The 11599-nt window shown below is 42.3% G+C and overlaps 1 protein-coding gene across 3 annotated transcripts in view; it reads right to left on the bottom strand.

The window, feature by feature from the left end:
• Window positions 1-385: 385 nt before the first annotated feature.
• Window positions 386-11599, bottom strand: part of LOC124776883 (cytochrome b5-related protein-like) — a 125546-nt gene continuing 114332 nt past the window's right edge. For all 3 annotated transcript variants that reach the window (XM_047252067.1, XM_047252069.1, XM_047252068.1), the window contains exons 6-7: window positions 11281-11502; window positions 386-1306 (exon numbers count right to left, since the gene is read on the bottom strand). In XM_047252067.1, the coding sequence (XP_047108023.1) occupies window positions 1015-1306; window positions 11281-11502 (514 nt within the window). In that variant the 3' untranslated portion in view covers window positions 386-1014. The remainder of the gene's footprint in view (window positions 1307-11280; window positions 11503-11599) is intronic.

Below are 11599 nucleotides of genomic sequence, written 5' to 3'. Positions count from 1 at the left end.
TGATTATCTTCACTACCCATCATCTACCTTCCTACCCAGTTTTATCCAGCATTTATGTCAAAAAAACGTGTTTAATGACATTACTCGTGTAAATATGAATCACGTAGTGATAAATAGACATCATCCAGTACGTTTAATATAGCTGAGGAAGATATTTTCTTCCTTTTTTTTAAATTTTAAACTGGCAATATTACCCTGCAGTTACGGTCCTTTTAAGCGCAAATAAATTATCGTAGTTTAATTACACCTAATTGTTAATACAGTCTACAGAATTAGTTTCACTGCCGGTATGTCTTAATGAATGTTGACTTGCCGTATATCTCCGAAGGTCTTCATTCACGATGAAATCTGCAAAAATGAATTAATTAATTAATTAAAACACAAATAAAAATCAACAAAGCTTTATTGAAATCCCAGTGACTCATTCACAGCCGCTTCCTAAATATACGATGAAAACGTACCAGTCACTGCTCTTACTAGACACGTGAGTGGGATGATAAGAATAAATGAATAGTAAAGCTGACAAAGTAAGCATCCATTGATACTGATGAACTGCAACTAAAAGTAGGATGGCCAACTGCCTATAAGATTAGGTGTACCAATATGGATTTCCATTTTTTAAGAGATGCTCGAGAACGTTACTTTACCAACACTCGAGTTGATATAGCTAGTGCTCTAGTTGACAGCACTTAACATTTTTATGTTGGTTGTAAAACATATTTACAGTTTTAACAAACGACTTGATATTTGAATCACATTATCATTACATATTTCAGTCTCACGCAATGCTTTTAGCAAATATACATTTTTTTTCATTTCTCTTTCAAACCAGGATACATTTTATAGTAATAAGGAGAAGAGAAAATGCTGTATCGTGTCGTCGACTAAATTATCATACTAACACCCTCCATTTTTTCTTCGACAGTTACAGCTACGAAAACAACACAGTGTTACCCCAGGTAATAAAGGCGCTCTAGGGCTTTACTTAGACAACATCTTATGATTTCGGTGGTACTAGTGCTTTCCTGAACCAGGAGGAACTGTGTTGGGCTTTGTTCTCGCGACCTGTAAATATGCGCCTCGGACCAGTTCACTGAAGCTGATATCATTGTATTCGATGCCAAACTCGGCACACGTCTTCTGGAACGCAGGGTACAGCTTGTGCAGGATCCTGTGGTCAACTGTAGGAAACAGGTGATGTAAGCCGTGATGTCCGAAGAACGTAAGCGCTAGAATATCCGAGCTGGATATCACAGGCCGGTCTCTTACAGCATCCAGCTGCTGAATACCCCAATCCAGATCAGCCCTGAAAAAGAATAATTTGGTGATGAGTGATACCAGAAACAAGACATATATCTGTCGTTAAGTAATATCAAAATTTTTCTTGTTTAGTTACATTTAATGTTACAAATTGCGCAAAAATATCATTACGCCTGTAAAGGCTGAAGTCGGAATTTTAATTACCACCATAAATCTCTATAGGACTACAAACTACACTTACAAAATTTCGTTGATTACCACTACTAAAATTAATTTGGAAAAGAGATAATTCGTATTTTTTTCGCAACTGCCACAGCACTCGACAGATATAGATATTATTTATTCGTCTTTGTATTCGTGAATCGGATGCGTAGGTAATATTGACTCGTTTACTATATAGTGATTCATTTGAAATGCCTTCCCAGTTGTAGGAATGAATTTTCGGAGGCGTTGTCGACATAAATACCGACAGCGTGTAATTGCATGAAATAATGAAGGTGTTAAGACAAAATCATCCTCTGACAGTATTTTCCTTTTGTGTACCCTGACTACAAGAGTGTTTCATAGTGCAAATGCGTTGATTATTCCGTACGTTACACGTGTTGCTTGACGTCCTTCCTCGTATTCCGTTTTCCCAATGACGGTCTTTCCTGTTCAATGACTCCAGATTATCACGACGAGAAATTGCAGAAAATCATACCAAATTACTTCATTAATGAATTTCATTTCCATCTCAAAATGGTTCAAATGGCTCTGAGCACTATGGGACTTAACTTCTGCGGTCATCAGTCCCCTAGAACTTAGAACTACTTAAACCTAACTAACCTAAGGACATCACATACATCCGTGCCCGAGGCAGGATTCGAACCTGCGACCGTAGCGGTCGTGCGGTTCCAGACTGTAGCGCTTAGAACCGCTCCGCCACTCCCGCCGGCTCACTTCCATCTCTTAAGTATTCTTTAGAAAATGTTAACATCCCAAAGCGGAATGTTGTTACGCTTATTCACGGTAAGTTACTCCTAGATGACACTTCTCCACTTCTTTCGATATGTATACGAATGTTGAAGCGAATAGTGTCAAACAGCTTCAAAATGAAATTCTGCGTTCACGAACTATAATGAGAGCTACTGAACTGTAACATGTAAAAATACTAGCGGAGAAACACGTCGTTGCCCAGGTATGTATTTATAGCTGTACGTTCGCGCCGGTACCCGGCTGCGTCTGGGCTTGTGCGCGTAATGGGGCCCCTTAGGGAAATGGCAGCAAGAGAGGGGAAGAAAACCAATGTGCACTCCGTGTGCATACCGGGGGGAGTCATTCCAGATGTGGAAAGGGTCCTTCCGGATGCCATGAAGGGTACAGGGTGCACCCATCTGCAGGTGGTCGCTCATGTCGGCACCAATGATGTGTGTCGCTATGGATCGGAGGAAATCCTCTCTGGCTTCCGGCGGCTATCTGATTTGGTGAAGACTGCCAGTCTCGCTAGCGGGATGAAAGCAGAGCTCACCATCTGCAGCATCGTCGACAGGACTGACTGCGGACCTTTGGTACAGAGCCGAGTGGAGGGTCTCAATCAGAGGCTGAGACGGTTCTGCGACCATGTGGGCTGCAGATTCCTCGACTATCCGCTGGATAGGTCAGGAGTCCACTACACGCAACAAGCGGCTACACGGGTAGCAGGGGTTGTGTGGCGTGGGCTGGGCGGTTTTTTAGGTTAGATGGCCTTGGGCAAATACAGAAAGGGCAACAGCCTCAACGGGTGCGGGGCAAAGTCAGGACATGCGGGGACCAAGCAGCAATCGGTATTGTAATTGTCAACTGTCGAAGCTGCGTTGGTAAAGTAGCGGAACTTCAAGCGCTGATAGAAAGCACCGAAGCTGAAATCGTTATAGGTACAGAAAGCTGGCTGAAGCCAGATATAAATTCTGCCGAAATTTTTACAAAGGTACAGACGGTGTTTAGAAAGGATAGATTGCATGCAAACGGTGGTGGAGTGTTCGTCGCTGTTAGTAGTAGTTTACCCTGTAGTGAAGTAGAAGTGGATAGTTCCTGTGAATTATTATGGGTGGAGGTTACACTCAACAACCGAGCTAGGTTAATAATTGGCTCCTTTTACTGACCTCCAGACTCAGCAGCATTAGTGGCAGAACAACTGAGAGAAAATTTGGAATACATTTCACATAAATTTTCTCAGCATGTTATATTCTTAGGTGAAGATTTCAATTTACCAGATATAGACTGGGACACTCAGATGTTTAGGACGGGTGGTAGGGACAGAGCATCGAGTGACATTATACTGAGTGCACTATCCGAAAATTACCTCGAGCAATTAAACAGAGAACCGACTCGTGGAGATAACATCTTGGACCTACTGATAACAAACAGACCCGAACTTTTCGACTCTGTATGTGCAGAACAGGGAATCAGTGATGATAAGGCCGTTGCAGCATCCCTGAATATCGAAGTTAATAGGAATATAAAAAAAGGAAGGAAGGCAGATTTCAGACTACCTAACAGATCAAAACGAAAATTTCTGTTCCGACACTGACAATGTTGAGTGTTTATGGAAAAAGTTCAAGGCAATCGTAAAATGCGTTTTAGACAGGTACGTGCCGAGTAAAACTGTGAGGGACGGTAAAAACCCACCGTGGTAAAACAACAAAGTTAGGAAACTACTACGAAAGCAAAGAGAGCTTCACTCCAAGTTTAAACGCAGCCAAAACCTCTTAGACAAACAGAAGCTAAACGATGTCAAAGTTAGCGTAAGGAGGGCTATGCGTGAAGCGTTCAGTGAATTCGAAAGTAAAATTCTATGTACCGACTTGACAGAAAATCCTAGGAAGTTCTGGTCTTACGTTAAATCAGTAAGTGGCTCGAAACAGCATATCCAGACACTCCGGGATGATGATGGCACTGAAACAGAGGATGACACGCGTAAAGCTGAAATACTAAACACCTTTTTCCAAAGCTGTTTCACAGAGGAAGACCGCACTGCAGTTCCTTCTCTAAATCCTTGCACAAACGAAAAAATGGCTGACATCGAAATAAGTGTCCAAGGAATAGAAAAGCAACTGGAATCACTCAACAGAGGAAAGTCCACTGGACCTGACGGGATACCAATTCGATTCTACACAGAGTACGAGAAAGAACTTTCCCCCCTTCTAACAGCCGTGTACCGCAAGTCTCTAGAGGAACGGATGGTTCCAAATGATTGGAAAGAGCACAGGTAGTCCCAGTCTTCAAGAAGGGTCGTCGAGCAGATGCGCAAAACTATAGACCTATATCTCTGACGTCGATCTGTTGTAGAATTTTAGAACATGTTTTTTGCTCGAGTATAATGTCGTTTTTGGAAACCCAGAATCTACTATGTAGGAATCAACATGGATTCCGGAAACAGCGATCGTGTGAGACCCAACTCGCTTTATTTGTTCATGAGACCCAGAAAATATTAGATACAGGCTCCCAGGTAGATGCTATTTTTCTTGACTTCCGGAAGGCGTTCGATACAGTTCCGCACTGTCGCCTGATAAACAAAGTAAGAGCCTACGGAATATCAGACCAGCTGCGTGGCTGGATTGAAGAGTTTTTAGCAAACAGAACACAGCATGTTGTTATCAATGGAGAGAAGTCTACAGACGTTAAAGTAACCCCTGGCGTGCCACAGGGGAGTGTTATGGGACCATTGCTTTTCACAATATATATAAATGACCTAGTAGATAGTGTTGGAAGTTCCATGCAGCTTTTCGCGGATGATGCTGTAGTATACAGAGAAGTTGCAGCATTAGAAAATTGACGCGAAATGCAGGAAGATCTGCAGCGGATAGGCACTTGGTGCAGGGAGTGGCAACTGTCCCTTAACATAGACAAATGTAATATATTGCGAATACATAGAAAGAAGGATCCTTTATTGTATGATTATATGATAGCGGAACAAACACTGGTAGCAGTTACTTCTGTAAAATATCTGGGAGTATGCGTGCGGAACGATTTGAAGTGGAATGATCATACAAAATTAATTGTTGGTAAGGCGGGTACCAGGTTGAGATTCATTGGGAGAGTGCTTAGAAAATGTAGTCCATCAACAAAGGAGGTGGCTTACAAAACACTCGTTCGACCTATACTTGAGTATTGCTCATCAGTGTGGGATCCGTACCAGATCGGGTTGACGGAGGAGGTAGAGAAGATCCAAAGAAGAGCGGCGCGTTTCGTCACAGGGTTATTTGGTAACCGTGATAGCGTTACGGAGATGTTTAATAAACTCAAGTGGCAGACTCTGCAAGAGAGGCGCTCTGCATCGCGGTGTAGCTTGCTCGTCAGGTTTCGAGAGGGTGCGTTTCTGGATGAGGTATCGAATACATTGCTTCCCCCTACTTATACCTCCCGAGGAGATCACGAATGTAAAATTAGAGAGATTAGAGCACGCACGGAGGCTTTCAGACAGTCGTTCTTCCCGCGAACCATACGCGACTGGAACAGGAAAGGGAGGTAATGACAGTGGCACGTAAAGTGCCCTCCGCCACACACCGTTGGGTGGCTTGCGGAGTATAAATCTAGATGTAGATGTAGATGTAGATAATGTTTATGACGTCGTATCTTCTGAACCAAGTGTCTTACAATGATATAATATTGAAGGTTCATTCATCGGCATACTTGGTTACTGTGTGCGATATTTATTGCGAATACAGTTAATAGCAAAGAAGTAATAAACTTAATAGTTATGCATAATGCCGCAGTTTTTCACGCATATCACTGCTTATGACGTTATGTCTTCTGGACTATATGCCGTACAATGACATAATATTGTACAATATCCGGATATTGCCTGCTTAATTTATTGCGAACAGAGTTAGTATCAAAGAAGTAATAAATTTAAACGTCATACACAATGCGGTAGTTCTTCATGCATTTCACTGTTTACGACATCATATCTCTTGAACTATGTGCGGTACAATAATATAATTTTGCGTTTATATTCAGTGCTGTATTCGCATAATGTCTGTAAATGTGTCTTGCGTACAGTTAGTAGTAAAGAAGTAACAAATTATAACGTCATGCCTCATGAGGTACTTTTACTGCATGAACAACGGAAAAATGGAAAGGGATAAACAGTTTTCCTTTCATCATTTTCTAGGGGTTGTCATCAAGAAAAAATTTAGTAAATGTTTGAAATAATGTGTTAAGTTGCAAGGCTCTAAATGCTATCATTCTCAAATACTGGATGAATCAAGTCTGGTAATTCACGCGTCGCAGGCCACGCTTCTTTTTCACCCCCTACCCCTTTGACAAGTAGTGTACCTTAACCCCTCATGGCGATTGTCGCCTGACAGTAATATATATATATATATATATATATATATATATATATATATATATATATATATGCACCAAGTTTAGTTGGAATCGATCCTGTGGTTTAGGAGAGAGATGGAACAATCATACAAACAAACACATAAACACCATACCCATTTTTATAATATGTACGAATTCATTCGACAGTGCTTTAAGAGTACGCTCTCTTAGGTATATGAAGCTGTCCACTTGTAGGCTACACGGAGTGGTGACAACCAGTTTCAAGTCACACACAGGACACGAACTAAACTACTCGGACAGCACAGATGCAGAAATGATTAACTTTTTGTAGTTATCACTTTCTGGAGACAGTGTACTTTATTTATACACTGAAGAGAAAAAAATACGATCACCTGCTTAATAGCGCGTTGGTTCATCTTTGCACCGCAATAGCTTAGCGATTCTGCGTGGTATGGATTCGACAACTGTTTGGTAGGTGTCCAAAGGCACCGAATGTCTACGTACAGTTCATGCAATTCCCGTAAATTACGGGCCGGTGGTTTCTGAGTACAGAGATAGCGCCTGATATAGTCCCAGATGTGTCCCATCGGGTTCAGATCAGGTGAATCTGGTGGTCAAATCATCAAGTTCTTCAAATCAGTGAAGCGCATTGCCGTTGCTGTTGGCGAGGACATCAGGAAGAAGGATGGTCCGCAGTAATGTTCACCTAGTCCACAGCTGTCATGCTGCTTTCGAATACTACCACAAGTCCCACGGAACCCAAAGTGATGGTCCTCCATAGCACAATAATGTCCCCACCGACTTGTGCCCGTGGCGCGGTGCATGTTTCGCACAGCCTTTCACCTAGATAATGGCATGTTCGGACACGGCCATTGACTTGTTGTAGCAAGAAACCCTTCCACTGATCCACGGTCCATCCTCTACGATCAAGCGCCCACTGCAGTAGTAACTGACTGTGTCGTTGGGTTAATATGGGAACACGTAGCATTCGTCTGCTGCCAAGTCCCATATTGAACAATGTGCGCTGAACGTTGCGCTCCGAAACAATTGTGCTTGCACTAGAATTATACTTTCTCATCTGATCTGCAAAAGATCGCCGCCCATTATGCTTTACACAGCGGACAAACCTCTGACCTCAATGCTCTGTGATGAGGCGTGGACGCCTAACACCTTGGCACTTGGTCGTGGTTTTAGCGTCCTTCAACCACTTTCCATAGACGCTCACGACAGTAGCAAGAAAACAGCCTACCAGCTTCGCCGTTTCCGAGACGTTCGTTCCAGGCGTCGGGCCGTAACAAACTGCCCTTAAATAGATTTTTCCATTTGCGGCCAGCATCGTCGTTGGAATGGTTCCTCATTCGACTGTGCTCCGCTTATATATAGTCCGTTAATATCGGAAAACGTACAGATTCACGGAATAATGTACGTACATACGTGAGATGACACAAGACTACATTGAAATAAAACCGGCCAGCAGATGGCGCTGGACAGCAACACATCAGTAACTCCGCACGAGAATCGAGTATAAAATGAGCTACAGTGAGAGAGGGAGACAGATATGCCAGCAATCGCGGTATGTCGACTTTACCAGAAGAGGCACTGTTAGTGAAGCTTTACTATCAGAATGGAGAATCTGCCACTGCAGCTTTAAGATCCTGTCATCGCCGTAAGAAGAGTATTCGAACAGGTAGAAGTCCTGTGACAAATGTCATTGTGAGGAAAATGATAACGAAGTTCGAAGTTTGTTTAGACATACGGCCTCGCAGTCTACTGCTGCTCGAACACTTACGGAATAAATCGAGACTTTAGCGGTTTCATGTTCGTATGGTCAAATCAGCGCTCGTGAATTTGCACGTCACTCCAGTAGCCCACGCACTAGTGTTTGGAGAGCACTAACGCGTACCCTCCAATATTATACGTAAGAAAATCCAGCGTCATCACGAACTCTTAGCCAACGATTCTGCAAGGCGGAGAGCATTTGGGTGGGGAAGATGACAACTGGTTGTCTAAAGTGTTGTGGATCGACCGAAGCCCATTTCCAAGGGTCTGTCAACATCCACAACACAGAATCTGGGCTACCGAAAGTCCTGTAACTATCGTGGAAACCCCATTGCATGACGAGAAGTTCAGTGTTTGGTGTGAATTTATCACATCAGTCGTGGTTGGACCGTTTCTCTTCGAGGAACTGTGGGTGTCTGATTCTCAAATTGTCAGCGTGACGGGTGCAAGGTACGCCGGTATGTTATAGAATCGCATTGTCCCTAGCCTGGCTGATAAACACCTGCTGGAAGGTACGACTTTTATGTAGGATGGCTGGTACACGTGTGAAAAATTTCTCCCGCGTATCTTTTGGTGAGGATCGCATGCTGAGCCCCCACTTCCGTCGTGCTTGGTCTCCCAGATCAGCAGACCTCAATCCGGGTGATTATTATTGGTTGCGGGGTTACCTGAAGGCGCAAGTCTACTGCGATCGTCCGATCTCATTAGGGATGCTAAAGGCCAAGTTCCGACAAAATTTCTCAACCATACTTAGTGATGTGATGTGATGTACAGTGCTGTTCACAACATCATCACTCGACTACAGGTGTTGTTGATGAATGGCGGCCGGTAGGTTGAGTATTTGTTATAAATAACATTGCTTTGATAAAAATCAATCGTTGTGCTAATTACCGCTTTTGCATCATAAGAAGCGCCATCTGTCGATCATTTTGTGCAATTTTTTGTTTCAATAAAGCCCTATGTCATTACAAGCATGTGTGTCAATTTTTACCTCTCTACCTACATATTCCGTGAAGTCACTACAGTCGACATAATCGTCCTGAGAGATTCAGCAAATGTTTGGACGATTAAGGTAATTCACATTTATTGTTCCGTCTCAGTTGTTCACTTTTTTGTTTCATTACATGTTTCGAGCAATCTGGATAATCTTCAGATCTGAAACAAAGCAAAACTAAATATGTATTAACTAATATTTTACAATGAATAGACAAGACAAGATAACCCCCCTTCCGTAATTTTACGATCTTCATTTTCCTGACTGTTTAAAAATGGTGCAAATGGTTCTGAGCACTATGCGACTTAACTTCTGAGGTCATCAGTCGCCTAGAACTTAGAACTAATTAAACCTAACTAACCTAAGGACATCACACACATCCATGCCCGAGGCAGGATTCGAACCTGCGACCGTAGCGGTCGCTCGGCTCCAGACTGTAGCGCCCAGAACCGCACGGCCACTCCGGCCGGCGACTATTTACACATCCATTGTTCTGGGCCTATACTTCTAATACTTTAGCTGAAAAAATTGTTATACAATTTTATTTTTAGATTTTCAGACCAAGAACTTGTGACTTTATAATTTTAAAGCTGCACCCTTTGGATATTTTTAAATATACATTCAGTTTTCGCTGCTTTATTTCCACTTTTATAATCTATTGTTTTATCCCTTTTTACAGTTTAACGCATCCATTCTGGTATCTTAACAGAAGGTTTTTTACGTTACTGACGTTTTGCAACTTTAGTTAAGACCCTGTCTTGTTAAACTCATAGCATCCCTGCCACTATCCCTCCCTCCCTAATTCCCCCGTCCCTCGCCTTCTCAACCCCCTTCCCTCCATTTCGTAATTTCACTGGTTTATGCCATTTACATTTTACATATCCATTGTTCTGCACTATAAGTCTTTCGACGAGAATTTTCAAATAATTATAAGTTCTATAATTATAGCACGATCTTTTTTGTTAAATTCATGTCATCCCCACCACCCACCTACCCTGCTTCCTCTCCCTGCCTCAGTCAGTTTCACTCCATTTCCCCTTCTCCCTAACTCCAACATATACCTGTTCAAAACATTGGCCGTAGTTGCAAAACACAGCACTTTAGTGTGTGGTTCTGAGTAGACAAGACGGGTTGCTCACGCAACTACTAAGGAAAATTCTACGGTTGTGAACCATTCTTTTCTTTTCTACTTATTGCAAGATATTAGACTCTACATATTTGGTTTTAAATCTGAAGATGATCCACACTGATCGAAACATGCAATCTAACTAAAAAAATGTTCAGCTGAGACGGAACAATAAATGAGAATTATCTTAATTCCGTGAAGTATTAGATTTTCAAATGTTAACGGCATTTTACGTTACCAAGCACTTTCGTTAGCGTGTCACTTGGCTGCAACGCCACCAAGCGTTACTGAATCTCAGGCCGAGCAATGATTGTTAGCGTCCAAGCAACTATTATCCGTCCTATGATCAAACAATGAGCTCTTGCAAAGAATTCCAGAAATACGCTACTTACTAGTACGTATTGTTTCTCATTCAATGCCGTTTCTCTGTCTGATACAACGAAGGTGTACAAATCCGTCTAACGAACTTAGTACATACCGCCAAAGAGACAGGTAAATGACAAAATAGAAAGGTAGCTCTAGTATGACTGTGTCTAGTTTGTCAGAAAAACACACGCGTGTATTTATAACTAGCATCCCCCTCTTGTCTTTACATTTGTTAGCATCTGAGGATGGAGCTCTACTGCTCTGAAGCCCGCCATGTGGTTAGACAAATAAAAACTCATTACAACTGAAGCGGATTCTTACTTTAGAATATTCCTGTGGACCGCTTCTCTGCTTGTGGCTGGTTGTATCCTACAACAAGCTCTACTGTAACCCATTAAAAAAAATTCCGTCAGTATAAAGCGATGCAACCTGCCAGAAGACTTACCGTGGAGTATCTCCATCGTGGAAGATCAATGGATGGTGATGAGCTGCAGTAAGTCCGATAAAAACGAAAAACAGACTTCCACAAACTGTAATATACGTCCACATGTAAAGCGCTTCCAGCAATGATGCCCCAGCAATGAAGACCATTGACGCAGGTATTATCAGTGGGATAAGGTCTGATTTCCTCATTTCAAGTTTGCTGCCTCTAAATCTGTCAACCACCCTGAAAAACGATAGCATGTACCGGTGCCTATAGTACTAGAGTACACTTCATATACAGTAAATATGTAGTTTGCTGCCACGTTCATTCTCATGACTCA

Source organism: Schistocerca piceifrons, chromosome 2, assembly GCF_021461385.2.
Source record: "Schistocerca piceifrons isolate TAMUIC-IGC-003096 chromosome 2, iqSchPice1.1, whole genome shotgun sequence".
Classification (NCBI taxonomy): domain Eukaryota; kingdom Metazoa; phylum Arthropoda; class Insecta; order Orthoptera; family Acrididae; genus Schistocerca; species Schistocerca piceifrons.
Note: the sequence above shows the minus strand (reverse complement) of the source record. Positions and strands in the feature narration are given on the sequence as shown.